The sequence below is a fragment of the Chinchilla lanigera genome, unplaced genomic scaffold (genome assembly GCF_000276665.1).
Source record: "Chinchilla lanigera isolate Chin_1 unplaced genomic scaffold, ChiLan1.0 scaffold00107, whole genome shotgun sequence".
Classification (NCBI taxonomy): Eukaryota; Metazoa; Chordata; class Mammalia; order Rodentia; family Chinchillidae; genus Chinchilla; species Chinchilla lanigera.
In genome coordinates, this window is record NW_004955508.1 from 4958739 (window position 1) to 4985193 (window position 26455).

The following is a 26455-nucleotide window of genomic DNA, read 5'->3' on the forward strand; positions in this document are numbered from 1 at the left end:
AGAGTCAAGATCAGGGTGCTACAGCTTATTTAATTCTAGTTTAGTCCTTGTTCGTGCCATGAGTAGGTGTGATCATTAAAATGCAATTTCATACAGTTAAAGTTTTTTTTTAAGTTTGATTTCATTTTAGTTTATCAGTAGTAAAATCCCTGCTGGCGTGTCATTTAATTTGCTCCCCATGCTAATGATGATTCTGAAGCTTTTTACAGAAATGATTATATGGTAATACCAAATCTGATAGTGGATTCAAGCCATCATTTATAGTAATAGGATCATAACAAAGCTCCCTGGGGAAACTGTTCTTGTAATACTGCAATGTATCCAGGCGCCTACAGCTCCTCATTTGCTCAGGGGCACAGAGGGAGTGAGACAAGGGAAGGCACATAGTCTCTGTGGTCCAGAGGCATATCTCAGAGGAAGGGGTGGAAGTTGTGGGAAGATACATTTAGGTTCAATAATTAGGAAGGGCATCTTACAGTGTTGGCTAAACTTAATATTGAAATAGATCACATGGTAAGGTCTAAGCTCCCCATCAAAGAGTGACTCACTCAAACACTCAGAGCAAGTCAGCATTAAAATGCATGCCCAGGGGACCCAACTACAGATAGAGCCCTCTTTTTAATGCCCAGGACATGGTGCTTGTCAGACACAGCACACAGAATGCTGAGCCTAGCCTGGACCTGAGGTGACAGAGACATACAGATTTGCTGACTGTATCTTGCTTTCATCATAATGGGCAAAGAGCAGGTCAGCAGGTCATGATGTTGGGGATTTCCTTTTATTAGCTCTCAGAAGACCCTTGTTGGAAAACTTAGTCCTGGGAACTTTCATCTACAACCTCCTTGAAGAATGTAGTGAGAAAAATACAATACATAGGTATGTATATAGATGGGTCTATTTTGGGGGGCATCTTAGCGGGGGCTCTGTGGGGGCTCAGAAGCGCTTCTGGAGGGCGGACTGAATATTCTTCAGCAGGCCCCACTTGGCTCGGTTCTTCCCACGCCCGTCTGGGGTCACCACCTGCAACGAGAAGCAAAGAGCCATGGTGCTAGTTGCAGAGGAACCGTGGCTCCCCGGAGCCCAGCACACCCTTGTTAGTATGGAACTACACACAACATCTCATCGACTCCTTACGGCAACCACGTGAGACAGATGTTCTCAGTCCTGCGTGAGAGAGGACGAAACCTCAGCACAGAGGAGCTCATAGCTTTCACAATGACCCGAAGCTAGTATGCAGAGAGGTTGTGATGCCATAAACCAGGTCCTGTGGAAGGGTTGTGATGCCATAGACCAGGTCCTGCTTCCTTTAAGGCAGCTCATGTACCTGAGGACTGGTGGGCTGGGCCCAAGTGGGTGTCTCCACAGAGTACTCGACCCCCGTATCTTCCTCCATCCCCTGGAACTTGTTTCTGTCATAGCTCTTGTCAGTTGTAAGTTTCAGGTACCATGTCTGACTTTCTTTCCAGACCAGGAACAGCTTGATTGGAGCAGGGGGACGACTGTCTCTCATCTACATAGCCCCAGTACTAGTTATGGTAACAAGAAGATTCTTAGAAAGGCAGAGAAAAGGTGAATAGGCTATAAATTATAAGTCTGCCAGCCTTTTCCCTTTGGTAAGGCTAGGGTCAGTGAAGGGTCAGTAGCAAAGGAGAAAGGCAAATTGCACTGAGCTTGAAGGCCAGGTGGAACCCAGCTAGAAATCTCACCTACCTTGCTGAGGTGTGGGGCTCCATGTGTGACCTGGAACGTGGTGCATTTCTCCAGGTCTCTGGTCTGGCAGCATTCTCATTCTTTCCCAATACACATTTGTTACAGAGGCTTTTAGGAAGTAAGGTTGGGACACAGGTATGGAGGAGTTCTGTGGGCCAATGGGCTCTGTCCAGAGGAGTGGGGACTTTCAGGGCAGATAGGAGAGGGTGGAGTTGAGATGGTGAAGAGGAATGTCTCCACAGAGCACAAAGTATGTATAAAACTTTTAACCTTTTATTTTTATATACAAAGGGAGAAGGCAAATAAAATGTAGATACTTATTAATAGTATGCTCTCTACTTTTATAAAATTTATGTTTGATTTTAGAGAAAACAGAACTGCATGCAAGATAAAGGTCATATTATATACTTGACAGATTACCCAACTCTTGGGTAAAAATGGAGAAAATACATAGCTATAACCCTGACAAAGGAAAAAATAAATAAGGTATGCACACTGAGCTATCACGGGCAATGAGGAAAGGGTAACAGTGGTATGAAAGCCTAGGTACTGACTCAGAAAATAGAGGATTTGAGTGCCTTAAACTATAGCCAGAATGTTCAAGAGGAAAGACAACATGTGACACGTGGATGGGCCAGGGAGGGTTGAGGTGTATGTACGAACAAGGTTAACAGGTAAACAGAGGACAGAAAAAGCAGAAAGACAGAACTGGATTGTAAAGAAATGGACATAGGGCTGTTACCCCCTCTCTTGTTCCAAGTGCCCAAGTTTCTCAAGCTCACATTGCTTTCCAAATGAATACTACCAAACTTCTAAGATAGAGTTGCTCTAGCAATGAAGAAGAGAAAAAGCATCACAGATTCTTTTTTGTTTTTTGGAACCAGGAATCAAACTCAGGACCTTATGCTTGCCAGGCAGGTACCATGCCACTGAGCTGTATCCCTGCACCCCTCCCCTTTTTTTTGTCTTTATGAAATAGAGTTTCACTATGCAGTTCAGGCTGGCCTTCAACTCACTTTGTAGCCCAGGCTGGCCTCAAATTTGCATGATCCTCTTGCCTCAGCCTCCCTAGTACTGGGATTACAGGCATGTGCCACCATGCCTAACCCAGAGTTTTTTATTAAGCTAATGAAATATTGGCTTCAGAACTAGATAAAAGCAATATAAGTAAAAACTGATAAACCTAGTTCAGTTATGATCATAAATATAATAATTTAAAATAAAATATGAACTAGTTTAAGTAGTTATTAAAGAGAGAGCATGAGAAATAACACATGCCAATCACATAGGATTTATTCCATGAATGCAAGAAGAGTTTAGCATCAGAAAATTAATCACTGGGGGCTGGGGATGTGGCTCAGTGGTAGAATTATCCTTAGCATGCATGAAGCTCCGGGTTTAATCCCTAGCACTCCCTATCAGTTATTGTAATGAACTTTATTAATAATGGCCTGAAGGAGAAAAATCGTATGATTATCTCAAATGAAGCAAAAAAGTTAATAAAGTTTATTATTTTTGTACAAGTTCTCAGAAATCTAGAAGTAGAAGGAAATTTCCTTAGTGTAATAAGTATTATATAAAAAGCCCTAAAAAATAACTCAGGAGAGAAACTTAAAGACCAGGAATATGACAAGAATATCTACTATCACTGTGACCATTTTATTGTGACTGAAGGCCCTACCCAAAGCAATTAGGGAAGAAAAATATAAGTTCAAAGATTGCATGGAAGGAAATAAAGCAATCATTTTTAGATAGTAGAATCACATTCCTGGAAAGAAAAAAGCATAATCCACAGACAGACTCTCAGAATAACAGGAGAGTTTTTTTCTGTCCCATGTAGTATTTTTAATTATTCATGTTTACTTTATGAAAAAATAAAACAAAATTTCATAACAAGAGAGTAAGAGAGTAACAATAGTTAAAACATTGTGCATCATTATTTTCAAAGTAGTTAGAATCAAGATGCATCTAGAAACAGCAATAGTCTTTATTCTAAACAAGTGATCCATTAGAAAATATAACAAAATACAAAATAACAGTCTTAAAATCAGCAGTGTCTGCAAACTATTTTTATTGGATATATGTAAGGTGTGCAACATGATGTTTTGATACATATTTTTCTAGTGAAATAAGAAGACTAACATATCATCCCACTAATTACCGTGTGTGTGTGTAAGAGTACCTAAAATCTGGGTAAATTTTTTAGTCTGCAGTATTGTAGTGCTCATGCTATTCATTAGGTCCCTGAAGTATAATACTTTAACCAGGAAGGCATAATATGTCTAGAGAGAAAACTTAAAAGCCCTGGTAAAGAATATATAAAATAGTTTCAATAAATGTTCAGATATATTACAAATATATCAGTTATTTCCTAATTAAAGACTAAATGTCTTCCTTAAAGTCTATCTGTATTTTTAAGAAAATTAAATTTACTTACTCCAAAAGTTATATGGAGCAGTAAATCTGCATTATTATCTAAATAGAACTTAAAATAGAAAGAGGTCTAACTCAGCTATAAAAAAAGATAAACCTGAGGCTTTTATAGGTAAATAGATGCAACTAGAGACCATACTCATAAGTGAAGTAAATAGGACCCACATGTGTAAACATCATATTGTCTCCCTGGTGAAAGAACATGAAAGAGTAAATAAAACCCAAAATATACAATAGATGATAAGAAAGGGAAAGAAATTGCTCAAAGGAAGGAACAACTGGGATGAGGGAAAGAAGAAGAAGAAAGTACTAAGGCATTTTATATATATATATATATATATATATATATATAAATATACACAGTGGCATAACTATATTGTTGGTGTTTGATGGTTTGTTGAAGGGAACAGTTAATGCTTAAAAGTTTGTTTTTTTTTTAATATTTTGACCAATTTTGCATGCTTATATCTGGTAATCTGAGCAACTTATATGGTGATAACAATTTGCAGTATAATATCCATTGGTGAATTCCTAGAATCCTGCATAGTGACACTATGTATTGTCTCTAATGTTCTTTTAAATTATCATTTTCTTATTCCTTTTAATGATTTGATCAATCTTCTATTCTTATATCTGGTAATCTGAGCAACTTCATTAAAGACAATAATATGTAATATCACAACCGCTATTAATCTGTATCATTTGTTTTGAAGCCCTGTATTATTTTCAATGTCCTTGCTTTGTGTTGTTTGTATTTTGCTATTGTTCTTTTTTGTACTATTTTCTTTAAATTAAATAAAAAGAAAGAGGTCTGGTGGAGATACTGAGCAGTCTGTCAGGACAAAGCGCAAAGCTGAGATTGAAGTGGTAAAACCAGTATGGTACTGACAAAGACAGATACATAGAACAATGGGGTAGCGACACAGTCAATGTACAATAGAGAATTCAGAGATGTACCCATAAATACATAAGGACTTAGTACAAGATTAAAGTGACATCCTTGTTGTATACTAATAGAGAAAAGACATTGCTTGATAGATGGCACTGGAAAAACCGGCTCACTAGATGGCAAAATAGGTACATCTCTGTGCGACATGCAGGGATAGAGTCTGTATGGATTAAAGAGCTAAATTTAAAAGGTGAAACTGGGGGCTGGGGATTTAGCTCAGCGGCAAAAAGCGCCTGCCTGGCAAGCGCAAGGTCGTGAGTTTGGTTCCTGGTACCGGAGAAAAACCAAAAAAAAAAAAGGTGAAACTGAATTTTCATAAAAGAACAGATAGATTATCTTTGCAAGCTAAGTCAAGGGAAGGACTTTTAAAATAAAGCTTTAGATATAGAGCTTTAGAAAGTCAAAACAGGGAAAAATACTTGATGACTTTGATGGGATCAAAATTGATGATCTCTGCTACTGCATGAAGTTCTGTACATTCTGAACAGAGATAATAGACAATGTCAGAAAGGGAGAAGATATTAGCAATATCTTAAACTATTATCTAGAATATATAAGGACATCCTGCAAATAGAGAAAAAGAAAAATGCAGTAGGAAAGCAGACAAAAGATGTTAATAAGGTATTTATAGGACAGGAAATGCTGAAAACTTACAAGTATATGAAATTTATTTATTTATTTATTTATTTATTTATTTTTTCCGATACTGGGAATCGAACTCATGACCTTGTGCTTGCCAGGCAAGCGCTGTGCTGCTGAGCTAAATCCCCAGCCCCTATGAAATGAAATTTAAAACAATAAGAATATATCAGTTTTAACTATTAGGTTAGCAAGATAGAAATGTGGATTTTACTAAATTTAGGTGAATCTTAGAATATAAGGGCCATCATTTATTCCTTATGAAATTATTCACAGATGTGATCAAATTAAGTACACATCTTCTCTATGACCTGGCAATTTCACTCATGGTATGTATCTGATACGAACTGAATTGCATCCCTTCAAAGTTTATATGTTGAAATCCTAAGCCCCAGTGCCTCAGTTTGTAATTCTATTAGGAGATAGAGTTTTCAAAGATGATAAAGTTAAAATACGGCCATTAGGGTGAGCTCTAATCCAACCTGACTGGTATAAGAGGAGGAAATTCAGACACTGAGACACCAGGGATGTGCGTGCATGAGGACACGTAAGAAGTGGCTATCTGTAAGCCAAGGGGAGACGACTCAGGAAAAAAACCCCTGCTGACACCATGATCTTGGACTTCCAACCTCCATACCTATGAGAAGGTAAATTTCTATTGCTTTTGTGAACCACCCTGTAACATGTTGTTATGGCAGCCTGTTATGGTTTGTGTCTGGATGTCCCCCCAAAGCCTCATGCAGTCATGGGGTGGGCTTCTAGAGTTTATGACTGATTCATGGTCCAACGTTGGAATTATGGATGTGAGTGCTACACCCGCCCTGAGGTGGGTAATTTGTATACAAGGTAAAGGAGGGAAAGAGGCTACTTGCCGCTGCTCCTCCCTTTTGCTTTTGTTGCTTTTGCTGTCTTCCACTGCCTTGAATGGTTGCCCTCTGCCATGTGCTACTCTGCCTTGGAGCCAGCCAAGTATGGACTGAAACTGCCAAGAACTGTGAGCTGAATAAACCTTCCTTCCTTAATTTTGGGTGTCAGGTATTTTTTCTCAGCAATGAGAGAAAAGTTACCAAGACACAACCTTAGCAAACTCTACAATAACCTGGCGAAAATTTCACATCCCTATCCCCAAGGTGTCATGCACAAGGCTGCTTGCAACAGCATTAGTGGAGGTCCCTTGGGTGCCCTTTAATGGACAAAATGTCCATAACAGCATGGGTAGATAATAAAAACACATCATTTAGTGGAAAAATGACCAGAATCAGAGCAAAATATGTAAGGCAACAGTATTTGTGTAAATTAATAACATTAAAAACAATACATGTCATGTGAGAACACATTAAAACAAAAAGGTAAACATGAACTACATTAGAATGGATGTCACAAAAGGGGATATGCAAACAAGAAAAGGATCTTGCATAGGTTGGTATTGATAGTGGACCATAAATTGAGGTGTATCACTGATTAAATCCTCTGGCTATGAGGTTAAAAATCCAGGTCCAGTTTGACACTAAATGATACTTGCTCCAAGGTTTAAGGTTATGTGCAGGCTGAGTAGAGAGGCACCGGCAGAATTCTAACTATGTGAAGGGTAGCAGCTTTTCAGAAAACAATAAACCTTAAGGAGACAGAGAATACAGCACATTTATGTTTCATTTTGGGGCTTGCAGCCACTGCCAGTGTGTGGGTGGCCGTAAGGTGAATTCTTCTGAGTGTGGGAAGAAGTCATTCAGGTTGTCCCCCAGCCTCAGCACCTGAAGACATGTGGCTCAGCCTGAGGACAGGGTCTGCAGTGAAGAGAGGCAGAGCTGAGGGGAACTGTGAGATAGCCAGGCAGCCCTGCTGTGTGGCTGGGCTTCAGCAGGGGCGTGGGCTGGGCAGGAGGGCAGCAGCACTGGTGCAACTTAGTATGGTCGTGCTTCTCCTGATCACACAGGCACAGAGGGGCTGGCAGACAGAGCAGGGCTGTAAAAGCCTGGTTAGGGACAGGGATTTCTGCTTTTTGCAAAGCTATAGAGAAAGGGTCAGAAAAGTACCAACTTGCGATTATTGTTGAGCCTGAAGTTTTACCTTCAAATCTGGTGTAAACTAGAACATCCAGTTTACGGATTACGGTTAGCAGAATAATGTCCACATCCTATCCCCAGAGCCACTGAATATGTTATGTTACATGGCAAGAAGCAATTAAGGTTGCCAGTTAGCTGGTCTTGAGATAGGGAGATGTCCCAAGTCATGGGCTGGGCCTGATGTAATCACAAAGGCCCCTCAAAGTAGAAGTGCAGGTAGAAGAGAACCAGACAGATGGCAGTAGGACAGTGATTCAGCCCAATGTTGCTGGCTTTGCAAGGGCTGGAAGAAGGGGCCATGCATCAAAGAATACAAGCAGCTTCTAGACTCTGGGAAAGGTAAGGCAATGGATTCTCCCTTACTCTCCAGAAGGAACACTGCATTGCTGACCCTGTGATTTTACCCTGTGAGAACATTTTGTACTTCTGAGCTCCAGAACTGTAAGGCAATATATAATTTGTGTTGTTTAAAGCCACTAACTTTTGATAGATGCAAAGGAGAACCAACACTCAGATTTGTCATGAGAAGACTTCATGGAAATAGGCTGAAATGTAAGGGGAGAGGGAGACAGTGCATCAAAGCAAGGAGACTACAATGGGAAAGAGGAATGGTAGTCATCAGGTATGTAGAGGAGCAGAGGAAGGTCAGGATCAGGGACAGAAAGTGTAGTCAGCAGGGCACACACTTTTCCTAAGAACATGTTTCTCTATCTCTTCGAAATTGGCAATTGGGCTCTTGGATGCCAGAGGCTCCCAGCTGGGGACTGTGAGCAAAAACGGATGAAGAAGTTCAACATGATAACCCACCCTCAGGAAGCTTGTAACATGGTGTTGTTGGGATTTGGAGCCAGGTACCTGAGCCAAGAAGATGCAATACTCTTCCAAGTACGTGATCCTCTCTCTCTCAAAAATAAAGAAAGGGAAAAAGAAAGAAAGAAAGAAAGAAAGAGAAAGAAAGAAAGAAAGAAAGAAAGAAAGAAAGAAAGAAAGAAAGAAAATCCCAAAACATTAGTTCTCCCTACTGTGTCTTTCACATCGTTCTCCTAGAGTGAGGTATTATGACCCTCGCCTGAGCCCATACTGCTCCAGACTTGGATGCATCTGATGACGACGTAGGCCAACAAAGAATTCTGGCTTTGGACACACATCTGAATTTCAACATAACCCCTCCTTCATGTGAGGTGAGGCCACTTTCCCCCTCTGCATATCAGTTTCCTCTTCTGTAAAATCTGGGCAAGAGCCCCTCCCTTTCTGGGTGGTTGGAATGATTGGTGATAATGTATAGATAGCATCTGGCATAGAGCTGACCTTCAAATGGGACCTTTCAAAAGCCTTCATTTTCTTGATACATGTTCTCTACTCTGGAGAAAATCTCTTAAAATCAACAAGTCTTAGACTTACGCAAATCAAATATAAAAGGTGTTATTTCACTCCTTGTACAAAAGTGCATATGATGGAAACATTGCATTTTGGATAAGAAATGATTCTGCTGCCTAACTGCAGCATTAGAATGAACCCTTTCAGGAATACCCGCCTAGCACTGATGCCACAGGAAAAATTCTCGATTTTATAGGAAGGAGCTAAAGTCATTACTTTTATGAAGCTTATAAATGTCATTCAAACACACCATCTTATTTTCATTTGCCGTTGAAGCCTTTACTTATGCAAATGATGACAAATGTTAAGGAAACCAGTGTTTCCTCTGGAATGCTAATATAACCACGAAGAAGGGCGGAAGAATTACTTCTGAAGGAAAAGTCTACACTCTGGCTCCTTGAGTCAGATAAAAATGAAGCTTCCAGAAAACCTCATTTATTAGGGCTCTGCTCATTTAGATATCGTGTTAAAAGCAAAGGGCCTGGAATGCATTTCCTTCTCTTACAGGGAGGGCGAATTAATCACATAAATGCAATTTTAGAGAATGGCATTTCTTGACTTATTGCATAAAACATTCAGCTTTCAGGCATCTTGTGGTACTTTGTAATTATTAATTTTGTTTATCAGTTTATTTCTTTGCTCTTTAATTCAGGCATCCATTCATCTATTCATTTGATTGGCCCCATTTTCACTCATATCTTCATTCAATAACCATTAAAAGCCTGCCATATACAAACTGCTGGGGTAAGCACTGGGAGAGAAAGATGAGCTGTGAATTTCGTGCTCAAGGAGTCTACAGAGTGTGAGGGGCAGCCAGGCACCCAGGGATGGCCCAGCAGGTGAGGTGGCTGACTGATAGCACACTTCTGCCGCTCTGCCCATAGCTGCTCATCCAGACATGGCAGAGGTACCTTAACAAAATTACGAACAGCGCTGGGTGCGCTTCATGGGCAAGATGTGTCTGGGGGATTCCTAAAACTTGATAAAGAAGACGGAATGTGGTAAAAGGAAAAATCCACAGTTGAGAAGACACATTGCAAAATGTGGGTATTCCCTGTTCTCAAGGGAAGGGTGAAGGACCAGATGGGAGAACTGACCAACAACAGGATGGGAGCTGGGGTACAGCAGCAGGAGTGGCCAAGCAGGCCTCCCACCCACTTCCTTCCCGTACAAGCCAGCGTCTGACCTCTGCGGGAGGGGAGGGTATGCATGAGGCTGCTGAGGCCCCAGGAGCGGGCTGTCAGCGTGGATGAGCGCCAACCACACAGACTGGCTACAAGGTGCGTAATCCTGCCCTATCTTACCTTCTGTCTCCCCCTTATCACCAAAGGAAGTGACACATCAGATTCTTAACCTCAAACATCTTACCAGGAAGACAAACAGAATGTGGTTAGTCAGATGTTGTTGGAATTAGAGCTGAGGTTACACATGCAGGCTGCAAGCTGATTTTAGAGGAGCAGAGACTAAATAGGCTAGTCACAAATGGTCCAGATTCAGAGAGAAGCAGAGATGGGATGGGAGAGAGAGAGGAGAGAGGAGAGGGGAGAAGTCAGAGGAGAGAGGGGAGAGAGGAGGAAGTAGGGGAGGGGAGGAGGGATGGGGAAGGGAGAGAGAGAAAGAGACAACTTCTAGCTTTCCAGTTCCCTTGGGTATAGGCCCTTACGGGGGTCTCATGTGACCTCTCTCTCTCTGTGTCCCTTTTTCAAAAGCTGAAATGAATGGACTTGTCCTTTGGGCTTCTAAAGAATTCTTGATTGAGGTGTAATCGACTCGGATTCTAAAGAACACCATCATAGTTATACAGTAAGATAGCTCTGGGCAGTCTTAATGTTTTTCTTCTTTCTCCTTTTAATATCAATAAAATTATATCTGCAAGTGTGTGTTCCCTGGGGGTATAAAGAAGACTCAGTCTTGTATCGCAGAGAAGAAAGAAATAATCTATTCTCTTTTTCAGAGCCCACCTGACATGTGTAGTGGCTATTCCTTATCTTTCAGATTAAAAAAACCTTTATTTTAGTATAAAAAGATCTTAAATAATGTATAGGATATACTTAGACTAAAAATTTTATTTGTTGCTTAGGAGAAATTCAAACTTAACTGGGTATCCTATTTTTATTTGCTAAACTTGCACTATCTTTGCCTAGGGAGAGGATCCCTTTTTTACTTTTTCTCACATTACAATTATGTCTTATTTTCTCATACAAAAATTATTTGTTTACTAGACCCTGAGAACCTTGAAAACAGAGATTACACCGTATGCTTTATTTTGCTCCCATTTCTGCATCCTAACACATCCTAACAATGCCTAGAATAAATATTTGTTGAATAAAGCACAATTTAAAAACTCTCAAGTCATATCTGCAAATTCTAGGGGACAGCAACAGCCTTTGCTTTGGTCTTGCATTAATTGGCAAATTTTCTGGATGGATAGAGAGAGTCCCTGTGGGTTCTGCAATCTCATGATCATCTGAACAGAGTTGCACACAGAATCTTTCAAAAAAATCTGTTTAAGAAATAATGTGCACGGTACCTTGCAGACGTCACTCCATTGCCCAGGACCATTATCATTGATTGCTCTAACTTTAAACAGATACTCAGTGTTGGGGGTCAGGTTGTGTAGCTCCAGATTCTGCTGCATTATGTCCCGAATTTGTCCACAGAGCTCCATCCTCACACTGTTAGGAGGCGTAGTAATGAGTTCATAGAACTCCATCTCAAAAGAGTCCACATCTTCTGCTGGGCAAGTCCAGTAAACCTATGGAAGAAATGAGCATGCTGGTGTGGGACTAGTACACATCACTCAGCTTTCTTTCCTGTAAAGACCGATTCTTTGGCTCTCTGGGGCTCAAGTGGGGCTGACCACACCCCCTGACACTGCTGAGGCCTTTGAGCATAGCATGTGCAGCAGTCTAGCAAAGCTGTGGAAAGAGACCTGGCGTGTTGCTTTTGATGGATTCCAGGAACAATACAATGCTCTTCTGGGTTCTGTTATTCTTGATAAACTTGGAGGTGACAATTGTCCTTCCAACACCACTAACAAAAGTAGCTACGATTTACTGAATACCAATTATGTACCAGATTCACATCAATCATTACCATCCCTAGTTCATGTAACCCTCACAGACTGGAAGACAGACTGTACTGTCCTTTTCACAGCATCCTAAGGGTACAGTTGGCAAACTCTGGTGGAATCACAGAATACTGGAAGGTGAGAAGAATATCTATTCCAACCCTGATTAGAAGGAAACATCCAAAGAGGTGAAATGACATATCTAATAATGGGAAATATATGTTCATATCCAAAGCATAAAATATCAACTCTTGGGAAGAGTTATATTAATAAACATCAATTAGCAGGTAGTGTCTGGCATATAACTCTTTTATGTACATAACTATATTTGTCTTTTCAAAAGTCACTATCTAATGATTTTATTAAAATTTTAAGGTTCTCATAACATAAAGGTTATGGAACAAAATTAATTTGCAAGTGTATAAATCTATAACAAATCTATAAAACAATAAAATTTGAATTTTTCTGGTTATCAAAGCAAGAACACTCACTGTAACATACTTAGAAAATACGGAAGAAATTAAATATCACTCACAATTCTACAATCTAGTTAATTCATTATGATTTCTTTTCATTTGTGGAATACACATAAACACAGAGATACATAGAATTTGTCTTGTACTACTCTGATTTCTTCTGTCTTTCATTTACTATGTTTTATATATTTTCCTATATTATTAAAAATTCAGTAGTGTACATCTTTAAAAACTTGCCCCATAAATAATTTAATCCTTCTATAGTTGAACATGTAGGTTGTTTCTAATTTTGTAATCTCATAAATAAATGTTGCAATAGACACATTTGGGCCTAAATCTTCATCTGAATTTTTAAATATTTTAAAGGAAGGGATTTCTAGAAATAAAACTGAGTTTAAAAATTTCCAGTTTTACAATACATATTAATAATTTATAGGACTAACTTTAATACCTCAGTTCACAATTGCTTCTGTTCACAAATAATTGGGTTGGCAAATGAAAGCGTTAGGCAAAATTTTGTTTAGGTTGTTCACAAACTCTGCATCGGGTGGCAAACACAACCACAGCCATCTTCCTCATACAAACACAAACACAGCCATCTTTCCCAAAATCTTGCAGCAACTTATGTTTCTAAACTGAGGTACCACGTGTATTTTCTGTGCCAAAAGTCCTAAAGATTTGAAAGAGATGTCAACACAGGCTTATCTTTCCCTGTACTGAGCCCTATGATTCCTCTGACCCTAAAATGAGGATCAATGATATTTTTATATCAACTATCACTGTATGGCAGTAGGTTAGGTGTTCTCTCTTGAGAACCAATGACTTGACTGGATTGCTTTCTGTAGGCCTGTGTTTTGAGTTCACCCAGGAACAGCTAGTAGGGAGCATTTGGTGACTTTCCCCAGGCGCAGGTATAGGACAGATACCACCAGTTCTTTAACTTTAAAACAAGGACCTGTCAGCTCGCTACAAAGTCTGGGTTGACGTGGAGATGAGATCCTGCTGCCACCCCTGACCTGATGTCACTTATACTGTGGGTCTTGCTGCTTTAGAATCATTTTGCGTCAACTGCTCAGTCATGGGTATCTCTTATGCGAAGGTCAGGGAGACCACATTGTGTCTGACAGCTTCTGTGTGGTCTTTCTTGGTGTCAGCTATAGACTTCAAAACACAGATTACTACTTCTCAGGGGAAGTGAGGGCTGGCCAGTGTCTGATCCTCACTTTTCTTTGTTTGTTTGTTTTTAGACAACCCTTTTAAACCAAAGTGTGATCAGTAGATAGCAGCACTAGAAATGTGAGAGAAATGGACTAAACCTGCTAAGCAGAATCTGCATATTAACAAGATCTCCAGGTGTACATTGATGTTTGAGAACCACTAGTTTAGGCTCCAAACGTGCTAAACATTTTTGGGAGTATGAATCACATTCTTAGATTATGGGGCTTCTGTCATAGGAAGAGAGCCCTAGGCTGACTTGGAAGCTGGTCTGTTAGGAACCCCAGAAGAATAAGACATACTCTCATAGAATATGTAGTTATATGATAATCTTTTTGCCTCTTTGAATTTTAACGAGATATCACATAAGCAGTTCAATTTAGACGCAGTTAGACTTGGAAGAGCTTTTGTCCACTTTAGGTCATGAAGGTCAAAAGGGAATCATGTCTCTTGGGGCCCGGTGACAGAAGCTGGCAAGACCTGTGCAAAACCCCAGTCTCCACCACCCTGCCTCAAAAAAAAAAGGTGAATCTCAGGAAGGAAGAGTTGGAATTAAGTTGGAAAACTTCCAAGTTTCTCATATCACAAAGTCTGAACATTTTCTTTGGGAAGGATAGTAGTTTCTGGGAAGCAAAAGCTGATAGGTAACCAAGCCTGCATTTCTAATTCTATTTTTTAGGCTGTCTCTATTACAAGCACTCTTTTGAAAAATATTACACTCTTGAAGAAGTCTCTTCAAATTCCTTTAGTTCCAGTGTGGTTCCCTTTGGATCAGGGGCGGGATATTCAGATGGGCTTGTAAGGATGAGTTACATACACTGACTGCTTTAAGCCAACCTTGGGTTCCTGAAAGCTTTGAATGGGCTGACCACAAAGTGTCCAGAGGAGCATATTTAAGTGACCAGGTCCTAGAGGTCAAAGAAGTATGTACAACCCTTCATGACTACTCACTTCCCATCTCTGACCTGTTCCCACTCCTCTTACCTTGGCAGCTCTTGGGTACACCAAGGTCTGGTAGATAACAATTGGGCCTGGGGTCTTCACAGAGGCCTCATTGAACGAGTACCAGTTGTGGAAGCTGGTGCTGTCCTGCACAACCTGGTTTTCTGCCGCAGTGCTCCAGTAGGTGTACAGGCCATCTGTAGGTTTGGCAGGGGCAGCTGACTGGGCTCTCCCATAGGCTTCCAGGCCCATCCTGGCCTTCTCGCTGTTGGTGTTGAAAGACAGCAAGGAGGAGCTTCGCTGGTATAGCTGTTGGTTGCCGAAGCTGTGGGTGCTGAACGTGACCTTCCTGGTAATCATCATTTCGGAGTGATTGGGATAGGGGGAGGGCAGCGAGTCCCCCGAGGAGCACACCTTCTTGGGTCCTGTGGGGAAGAGCTCATGGATGGCACTGGAGAGCTCAGCAAAGTCCAAAGGCATGCAGTGCAAGGAGTGGAGCCGTAGGTGGGGGTCGGGCCTGTAGGTGCTCTGGATGCCGTCCTCGATCTGGTCCACGAGAATCTTGGCTGACTGCAGGAATGCTACTTGGCCCGTCTCCTTCAGGGCTTCCTTCGAGTAGGCAATGAGGCCATCCATTTCACTCACTTTCAGCGCTGTGATTTGCACATATTTTTCTATCTCCTTCTGCCTGGACACTTCTAGATTCTCCACCTGTTCCATGATGTCTTTCTCTTTCTCATGAAGGATGCTGCGCAGCTTGAGAAATCCATTCCTGATCTCTTTTCGCTTTGCCTCCTTGTCAGCTTTAAAGCTGTTTTTCAAAATGTTGAATTCCATGAGGTCATTATCAATTTCGTATCGGACTGCAAAACAACCATGTTAGTTACTGTTAAAATTTTCATCTCCTCAGATGTGGAAACAATAGAAACTGGAGCAAATTAGATCAGACTCCATGGAAGTGAGTGAGGAGGGAGGGAGGCACTGGTAGGTGGGAGAAACAGACCAGCCTAGGCTTTCAAAGTGCATTTCCTCCACTCCCTCCCCTCCTCTTCCTCTCAGATTTCCCTTAGGTACAACCCACTGTACTTCCCTGGCATAGTTCTGTCTGTAACAGTGACCACCGTGGCCTCAGGTCTGAAAAAGTTTATGGCCACTTTTGACCTTGGTTTTCACCAGACTTCATTTGTCTGTAAGTTGGACTGGAAATGAGATGAAATCACAAAGTGACTGGGCCCTACTCTTTCCTGTGGGGAAGGTAAGCTGTTACAGAGCTAGGAGAAAGAAACTTCTGGTTATTTCTTCTAAAAGACACCTTGCCCAAGGATTCTTGCCATCAAAAATCCAGCCCTGAATACCCTATGGTATCTCTTATTTGAGTAACACAAAGTCCAAACATGGAGCTCAATAGAGGATGGATAGGAGACCAGGGGATGGATCTCTTTCAAATGGGAAGGGTGGGACCAAGAGATCAGGAGTGAAGGATGAGGGGGCGTGGAAAGGGAAATAAGTAGAATAAAGATATGCTATGTATAAGAACCTAATAACCTCATGAATGTAAATATTATATAGCATAAGCATAAGATTAATAATATCAATAAGAATGAAAATGGAGAAAGGGGAATTAGAAAAGAAGGAGTGAGGGAGGGGGAGAGATGGGCTAAGGGGTTATAAAAAGGAAGCAAGGTGTATTGTGTCCATGTACCCAATCCTCAAGATGACTGTAACATGCATGTACTGCAAACATGTACTGCAAAGGGAAAGAAAAAGAATCCAGTCCAAGCAAGAGTGGGAAATGAGAAGTTATCCTTCAAGAAAGGGTCTCTTGTTACCCTTGGAGGAGAACCAATTTCCCCTGTGTCCTCTTGCACAGTATTTGGAATTTAAGTCACTCTGTCAACCCTGGAGCCCTGCTGCCTGCTGCACACCATTTAAGGTGCTGGGGACACAGGTAGGAGGAATACAAGCTCCCAGAGACCTATCAGTCCTGCAACTATAAAGTGCTGTGGCAGGGGTAACACCTGCCACATTTATGGAAAATTAGCACCTTTATTGGCTTTAAGGGGTTTTAGGTATGAGACAGCAATTTGAAGACCATCAGCTTTTGATAGCATATACTATACATATTTAAGATCCTCCTCAGGGAAGGCCAAGGCTGCAGTGAGTTGATAAACTCGACATTTTACCAAATTTTATTGGATAGAGAGGATGACTAAATATTTTGCACTTTGTTCTTAACATCCCCTTTGGTCCCCAGAAAGCTGGTCTTCTGTGGATGGCTATGGTAGTAATGATGTGCATTTGAGTAAAATAAAGCTAGTGTTTTGTCAGACCATGAGAAAAGGGGCCATGGCCGCACTATGACCAGTGTGTGTAGAGGTGGGCAAATGGGGTTTGTTTTCTAGCATCTTGGAGGTCAGTGCCAACAATATCACTTTCTGGCCTTTTCTGTAACGTCTCCATTTCCTTTGCCTACCTTGTCCTGCAGTGTCCTGGAGGCAATGCAGGTGGGAGCTTTACAGGAAACTGTTTGTAATTTCAGTTCTGCTGTAAGGTTCTCCTCGATCTCCCCCATAGGCAAGCAGGTTGTAATTTACAGCAGCTGAAGTTCTGTTACGCATTATTATCTTTGACCATTCAATAGTGACCTGTTGTTAAGGAAACTCGGAGAGGAAATGCTTTGCTTTTTAGAGATCAGTCAAGCTTCTGTACAGCAAAGTCATGAAAAATAGAATAAGAATTTTTCAGACAAGGGTGAAGAAAGAGTCAGTGCCAGGAGAGGAGAAAAAGAAGGGACCAGAAGCACTCTCACTCCAAAACCTTGCAAGTGGGATGGCTTAGCAAGAGCTGATCTCAGAACAAAGTCAAATCAAAGTGTTTTTCAGGTAGTATACTGCAAACTAGGTACTATTTATTAAACATTTATTAGCAACCTGATCTGTATATTATGAACCAGATCCACATATTATCATATATTATATGTATCTTTCTGTATAATAATAAGATATTGTTTCCATTTATAGATAAAGAATCTAAGGTTCAGAGAAGTGAACTAACTGCCCAGAGTCGCATGGTCAGCACATGGGAGAAACCAGACCTGTCCTGCATCTGTTTGTCTAACATCAAAGCCTAAGTTTCTTAATTTCTCCAGCTGTGGTCCTCAGCTCTCCGTGAGTACTGGAATCACTTGAGTAGTTTTCTTGACCTCACCTGCTGAGATTTTGAATCAGTTGGCCTGAGACCGGGCTTAGGAATCCAGAAGAGGCAGTTTTCAGTTAGGTTTAGAATCTATTCCAGGGAACCTCGTGGGCATCTTTGCTTAAAAAATTCAGATTCTGTTGCAATAGGCTAGAAGGGCTGAAGATTCTGCATTTCTAACAAGCTCCCAGGTGATTCCAGTGTCTTTGGACCACATTTTGAATGGCAAGGAGTTATATCTCTGAACTCTTCTTAATCCAGTTCTCAATATTTGCTGCACAAAAAACTCACAATGGAGAATTTTAAAAATCCCACTCATCAGCCTGCATCTCTGTAGTAATAGGACATGGGTGTAGGCTGTTAGTAAGACTGCAAAACTGGATCTTCTAGCAAGTTTTTATTTTTCAGTGTATATTCTCAGATCACCCACTTTTAAATAGTCTGGGAATGTGGTCCAAATGAACATTTATGGCACCTCCCTAGAAGCTGAATCAAGTGCTGAAGCACAAATTCAAACTGTAGTTTAAAATGTTATTTTTGTTACTTCAAGAAAGAAGCACAGGTTCAGTCCTTCACCTATATCTGATATCTACTTTACCTACTAGCCCTACTAGCCCTCCTCTTCCAACTGCTGAAAAAATCCTGAAATTTGTGCTCGTGCTGTTCCTAAACTTTGAATAGAAGTTTGCTACCTGATCTTGAGGTGCCCTTGATTCTGAGAAAACTGTCCTAGGACTCACATGTGTTGGCATTCACATTCCATACAACCGCATGGGCGTCACAGCAGATTGTAGGTAGTAGCCCGTTCCCTATGCTGAAACCAAGTCTATCTAAGCCCTGACCTGGGCCTGCAGTGAGTATTATTTTAAGAAGACCTTCTAGGAACCTGTAGGTCTAACCATTTTCTTGGTGATATGCCTCAAACAGGGTTTCTTTAATATGAGGCTTCCCTGGTGGTAGCTCCAAAATGGAATAATTTTCTATTCACACTGTTGACAGGTATGTGGCACTTGAGAAAATCAAAGTATTTCTGAAATATTCTTGCTGGTAAGAAGTCCCAGGTGACATGAACATTAACCAAGTCTGTCTGTGTCCTCCCATGTGCTGACCGTCTATATTCAATGGGAGCCTTCTGGGCAGCTCGGGGAAAAGCTGCCTCTCCCTCTGCGTGTGGGCATGTTTGTATGACAGACCACAGTATTTGACAAAGGGAAAAGGGTGCCTTGAGCTGGTGCACCTTGCTTGGCCACTGACTGCAGGCCATTCCTAAAGGACAGGGACTACCAGTAGTATGGCTGTCCACCCTACACAGTTCTGTTTTTAGATTCTGGTTACCATTTAGCTCAGAGTACTTGTGAAATGAATGCTGTTCAATTAATATGGGATTGGAGTCAGACAGTCTGGGTCTGCTACTCACTCGTTGCCTTGCAACCACAGTTCTTTTATCCATGGATGTGATTTTAATGCCTGTACTGTAGGATTATTGAGATCAGATGTAATGTATTTCAAAGGCCTTGTAGAGTTGGCCTTTATACAAGGTGCTAGTCTTGGAACCGAAGGTCCCTAAGAGGATCCTTAGGGTCCACCTGTCTATCCAGGTGGAGTCACATCCAGAAATTATAGGGCCTTCTCTGAGCTCTTTAAAATACTACTCTACTTGGTTCTATTATAGAGACTGAGGTCTGTTTCCCTTCTAGAACTATAACTCTATTATATGTACCCAACATAAACAGCTATGAACAGGCACACAGAGGAAAAACAAGTTGTTGGCCACAATGTTATTGGCTATTTCTGAGTTTTCCTATTATTTACCTTATATTTGTTACCACTTCATTTAATTTATTTTCTAAAACTTTGGGAGAAAGCTCCTGGAGGAAAATTTTTACATTGGGATGACTTTTGGTGTTAGCTTAATCCTTTTCTCCTGAAAATTGGCCTGAGGGTTGGGGGGGGTCAGAATCCAACTTCAGGACAAAATACCTTAGAAATGTTCACAGAAGTTCAGGAAACTAGAGAATCAAATTTAATTTCCAAAGAGGAAAATGGAGCAAGAGGACATGAAGATTATAGAATCTTTATGGACTATAACATTTTTTTTTTTTTTTTTTTTGGTGTGCTTTGCATAGAGTAACTCTGTGCTCACAATACTAAATGAGGGAGTTACTCCTATTATCCCCATTGTACAGAAGGGCAAGCCAAGGCACAAGAAGGCTAAGTGGCTGGTGGCAGCAGCCAGTGTGGATAACTGACAGTGACCATGGGCGGCTCCATGTTTCCCGGGCACGGGGACTGCTCTGGTGGGCGAAGGTAAGGCTGTCACTATCAGATTGCCCTAAGCCACCTTCCCCATCAGTTCCTGAACCAGAGCTACTCGGGAGGGGAGACACACACACTAGCACCAAGACCTGCTTTGAACTTGGCGATGGCGCTGAAGAGTGCCGCGGCCCTCTCCGAGCAGGCGTCAATGAGGCTGACGGTGTCGTGGCCGCTGTGGAAAGCCACCTTGCAGAAGGTGCAGAGCAGCTGGTTGTCGCTGCGGCAATACTCGCTGATCCGGCTGGATGGGTGCTGAATGCAGATCTTCTCGTCCTGGTCCGCGGGGCTGGTGTCCACGAAGACGTGGTCCTGCATGGCGACGTCCGAGTGGAAGGCCTTGAGGCACTCATTGCACATGTTGAGGCGGCAGGTGGTGCAGCGCTTGTAGGCGATGCGCCGGCTGCGGCAGACCTGGCAGAGGATGGGCCCAGAGGAGCGGTCGAAGCGCCACTTGAGGTAGCCGTGCTCCTGCATGTAGCGCTTGGTGAGGCGTCCACGCAGGTAGTTCTCAGGCAGCTGCATCTTGTGGCTGTAGGGCATGCAGTGCGAGCGGCTGCACACCGGGCAAATGAGGATGAAGAAGTTCTCCGTGACTTCGGCGCGTTTTTGCAGCTGCCGCAAGCACTTCTCACACAGGCTGTGGTTGCAGGGCAGCATAAACGAGTGCAGGCGCAGCCGGTTGCACATGGGACAACTGAGGTGGTCGACCAGATGGCTGTCCACTGGTGGGGTCTTCACATCATCTATCTGGATATCGCTGCTCCCCACATGCAGAGCGGTCTTGGACCTGCAGGGAGAAGCAAACAGGAGGGCTTGCTCTGTGGAATGGGGAAGATAGGGCTCCTGCCTGGGTGCTTGGCATCTAAGCTGCCTCCTCCACGTTTTAGCTGGGTGACCTCTCTGCCTATTCCTCATATGATTGGTATCCACGCCATGGAATTTGTGGAGAAGATTGAAACTAATTTAATACCTCTAAACACTGAATGTATTCCCTGGAAGACATCTGCAACTGCTTGGTGCAATTTTCCAGCAAGAGTAAAGCAGCAGACTGGCCAGGAACAGTCAGTCGGGCCTTGAGATTCCTTTGGTTATCAGTAATGTCATGGAACCCACAAGGGCACTATGATTGTGATGGCTCCAAACAGAGCAGAGGGCCAGGGGTGTAGCTCAGTGGTACAGTGTCTGCCTGGCAAGTGTGAGGTCCTGAGTTTGATTCCCGGCACAAAAAAAGGACTTCCAAACAGAGCAGAACTACTTCATAATGTTGGAACTCAGACGAGAACATTCCCCAAATCACAAAAGTGGCCACTCTCTCAAATGGATAAGGAGGAGTGACTGCTGCTAGTTCCTCTCCTCCATTGCTACCCTACACTGCATTGCAGATTCTGGTTCACTCACTCTGTTCTTTCCATTTCTATTAAGATAGCCAAAGATTTACCCTCATGTTCACACATACTATAAGCCAAATCCTATCATAACTCATTGATGCCATCTCATACAGGCACCTCACATTGGCCCGTGGATAAGTTCGCACTTGTTGAAGTGAGTCCATAAACCCAATCTTGCCCAACTGCAAGTGAGTTCTTGGCAGGTTGTGCCTAGAGGGCATCTACATTGTTATTATTGTACACAGGAAGGAATACAGACAAGGGTAACTAAGTATTCCCCAGGACACCATGAGGTCAATACCTGAGCCAAGACTAGAACCACCTATGTGATCTAACTTCCAGACCAACAGGTAATGCATGGTACACATCTTGGAGAATAGTTTCTTAACCTCCCGTGTCTTAGTTTCATCTTTAAATCAAAGCTCACAATGCTTCTTGCTTCATGAGGTTTTCTTTATCAAGTCTAAGTGAGCTAATCCATGGTAAGTGATTAGCTATGGGTATATTGTAAGCATTGAGCAAGTATGGCCAGTATAATTACTCTCTGCCTGCTACTAGGTGCTTATGTCCACAGTACAGAAAGATTCCACAGGAGAGGAAAGTAGTGACCAAATCCATGAAAGCATGTACTTCTGTGGGTTTGTGTGTGTTGAGATAATTTATTTGTCTAATGTCTGAGGCTTTTTTATTATTTATTTGTAAGAACAATGGATGAAGTGAGAAAATTCTTGCAAAATTTAAGTTTATGGTCTAAGCAGTTACAACCAAAGCAAATGTAAGGAGATGCTCGACCTGTGGCTATTCTTGTCTCTGTTCACAGCAGTGTTTATGTACTGGTGTTGACACTGGGCTGCGTTCCCTTCTGCCTTTGCCTTTTTTGCTTTCCCTATATCTCTGTTTCCTTCCCTATTCTCTTGGCCGAGGATCTATGCCTCAGAGTCCAGACCCTCAAAGGAACTCTCAAACGTACTGCAATGAGTGGCCCTGTGGTGACAGAGTCTCCCGCCTGTAGACTCAAGCACCTGGAAATTTTCTCACCTAGGACAGTAGTGGTGAACCTGGGGCACATGTGCCGCAGCGGGCTGTTTGTTATCACTGAATGCTCTGCAAAGTTCGCCATCACTGTCCTAGGGTTCGGAATGCTGGGCTCTGTTCTCTCTGTTTCTTCTCTGCTTCCTGGTTTTCTGCTTGGGCCAGGAGGACCACCTGGAGGCACAGGTCTGTTTGTGGTAGCTGGATGGACTTCCTTTAGTCTGGCAAAATTCTAGGGCTCTGAGAATCAATGTGTACTATAAAGGGAGACAGTGTGAGAAGTCAGGAAGGGAGGGATGGAAGAAAGGAGAAGTCTTGGAAGAGAAAGAACAAACACAGGTTTGACCAGAGGCAATAGCCAGTAAGCTGTGGTAGAGAAGAGTAGGGAAATGACAAAAAGGATGAGGCTGAGAGGATGCGTGAGACTGGAGTGGGGGAAGTTGCTGGGCAGGAGAGGTGCTGAGAATCATGGAGACAGGAGCCCAGAAAGCAGAAAGGGGCAAGTTTGGAGTCAAGCTCCAGTATGTCAGAGCTGACCTTCTGGCATTTGCAGTAGTACCCCCACATAAAGACTAGGTGGGAAATTGACATTCAGGGGCCCTGGTTCTATGCAGTCAGCAAGCCCAGCAGCTTTGTCTTCCTGCCGGGATAGCCTGTCGGATTTAGGCCTATTCTCCTTGCACCTGCATTCTCACCTGGCTGGCTAGGTTCCCAGAGTCCCTCCCTGCCCACTCCAGACCATTCAGCACATCACCTGGACGAGGCAGAGCTTTTGCAATTCTGCTGTCCTGTTTGTGATGTTTAGACTAAAAGTCACAGTATTTAGGGTTAGGGACAGGCATGAGAATATTTTAAAGATTCCCTAGGTGATACTAATGCACAACAAAGGGTGGGAGCCGCTAATGCCTGAGGCATTGTTCCAAAGCTGCTGTTTGATCCCTCCCTGGCTGACAGAGGCTCAGTGACTCCCCATAGCTGGTGCACAGAGAACGGGGATGTGCAGAGCAGATTCACACCTCAGAGTTTCTAAACTTGCACCCAGAATCTGCAGCTTCCCTTTCATGCAGGTAGCATGAGAGGGCTATGGGTGGTGAATAACAGTTATTAGACATCTGTTAAGTGCTTAATTGTGAAGTAGATCATATTCTTCCCCCAATCCAAGCCTTGGCTCACAGAATTGCTTTTCCAGGCTTGAAAGCCTTCAAGCATTCCTCCTTTGTTCTCTCTCCTAATCTTGTCAACCATAAGAGCTGAGTTATGATCTTTCTTGCTCTGAAAAATGTAGCTGTACTGCACCAGACTCCTCTCATGTATGACATAAAAAGACTAGTTGGCAGAGCTGGAAGAGGATATGCAGTGCCCAGCAAAGAGGATTACTGCTATGAATGAGTAATTAAGATCCTACCTTCTATGATTTTGGATGAGAAAGGAGAGAATGCCATTAGGAGTTCATGGGTGTCTAGGGTAGTTATATAAATTGCTGGGGTCAAACGTGGCTCACAGAAGTTCTCACTTTTCCAATAAATATTTCAGATTTTAAAAATTCATAGGAAGGAGAACAATTTATATTGTTCCTATTGCAAAGTGCATATATTAATCCTCATACCCACCCTGTGATGGCAGGTATCATTGTCTCTATTTTTTAGTACAGCATTTTAAACTTAAGAGCACAAATTCTGCATTGAAATCTTAACTGGATCTTATTAGCTGGGCAATCCTGGGCATCTTAACCCCAAAACTCAGTGTCCTCAGGGCTACATGGGCACAGGATGAGGGTCCAGCAGGGTCATGCCTGCAGTACCTGGCAAGTTGCTTACACATGAGGTATAATCTCTCACTGTCTGGTTCAGTTGTAAGAGTTGGGGTTCAGAAGGGTTCAGCGCTTATTTCCATAGTTAGTGGAGGTTGGGTTTGGAACTCAGAATTTAGACATTTTTTTTTAGGATACTCTTAATTGCTACAGAATTCTTGGCCTCCCCTTTTCAAATAAAGCAGTGGACTCAGAGAGGTGCTGGCCTGTTCTGGGGACTCCATAGCTGGTACGAGGTCCCCAGTTTTCCTGGGCCAATGTGGTCCCACCTTGAGTGCCAGGCACTTACGAGGTGCGGATGCTCTTGAGACGGCCCTTCCGGAATATGATGGTGGCATTTCGGCAGCAGCGGCTCTCATAGTAGTGGCACTTGATGTTGCTGCTGGCCGTGCAGCAGCACTTACAGTTGGGGTCATTGGCCCAGGAGCAGCAGCACCAGTGGCAGTTGGGGTTCTCTGCGCAGGTACAGTGGCAGAACTGACAGTTCCTCTCGTCCTTGTAAGGGCAGGGGAAGCAGGTGCAGTTCCGTTCTGAGGTGAAGATGAACTTGCAGCACAGACAGGAGCACAGATGAGGACAACATCTCTGCCATGTACAGCATGGGGAGCAAACACACATAGCAGTATCCATGATGTCTATACGATTGCCACTTGGTTCCCAGGGCTCTGGACACCTCCTCTACCAGAGTCCCGCTGTCAGTTCTCCAGTGGAGGAGTCCTTCCTCCTCCTTGTGAGGCCTTCAGTTTGGGGGTTGCAGGAAGTTGGCTGTTTCTGAGGCCTTCACAGGTGGTGTCCCTACAAGCAAGTTCATGGGATGGCTTTACATACATCTGCTTGAGGGCATTTGCTTATGTCACAATCCCTGTCTCCCTACTCTATCTGACCATGCTGAGTAGGGAGATGACTCGTGGGAGTTGTGGCATGGGTGGGTGAATGGTCTAAGTCAGTGGTGGTGACCCTCTGGCTCACATGTGATCATTGGAAGCTCTAAAAATTTCATCATCACTGTTCTATATTGCCATGGGACCAGCTCCAGAGCAGAAGTGATACACTATGGATCCTGGGGGTTTGGCTGTCACTTGTCATCTTCCAGGTTATGGGATAGGTTTTATAAGATATTTCTTCTTGCTTGGTATTTTGCCTGGAGTTTGGGCAAATTGACTACATGCTATGTCTTCATTGACTGAAAGACCTGGATATGATTAATTAGAAAAGTAGATTGGCATGGTTTTCCTCTCTGTGGACTTTTCCTGCACTGTTACAACTCTTTATTTGATGAACAAAGCACAGTGCTTACGAATAATAGTGATGTCACATTTAAAGAGACATCACCATTTGGAAAAAGAATTAAAGGAATGAATGTTATAGGTTCCCTGAAGTACTTCTTTCAGTAGACATTGATCCTGTCACTCACTGCGTTGTTACTGCTCCTTTTCATGAGGCTTTGTACATAAGTCACTCAGAGTTATCTCTTCACTTTTTTGTAGCTTCCTGGGGTTTGTCTAAGGCTCGGGTTTTGTTTCCTTTTATCTCACCCTCACCAGTAGCCCTTTCATCCAGGCTAGAACTCTACATAGAATGTAACTGTCATTAGCACATGCTCAGAACCCCTAGAAAGTAGACTTTACATATGTAGTGGAGAATTTTACTTTTCTCTTTATGCAGCTTGCAAAGATTAAAAGAGCAGAAACTTCATAGAAACCATACTATAATACAAACAGTCTTGCTATTTTTTTCAAAAAAGCAGAAGGGAGAGCTGAATTTGGCTTCAGAAATGCATTGTATAATTTATTATCTCTCCCCGTGATTATCACTTTTAAAATAGAAAAGAAAATTCACT

General features: G+C 42.5%; 1 protein-coding gene across 1 annotated transcript; it reads right to left on the reverse strand.

Annotated features, from left to right (window-relative positions):
- Positions 1 to 756: 756 nt before the first annotated feature.
- Trim42 (tripartite motif containing 42) lies at positions 757 to 25428 on the reverse strand. The gene is made up of 5 exons (XM_005407776.2): positions 24905 to 25428; positions 20475 to 21172; positions 14917 to 15737; positions 11702 to 11926; positions 757 to 1020 (listed from the first exon to the last, which is right to left on the reverse strand). The coding sequence occupies exons 1-5, from the start codon at positions 25243 to 25245 to the stop codon at positions 934 to 936; spliced, it is 2172 nt and encodes a 723-aa protein (XP_005407833.1). The 5' UTR covers positions 25246 to 25428; the 3' UTR covers positions 757 to 933.
- Between the last annotated feature and the right edge of the window lie 1027 nt (positions 25429 to 26455).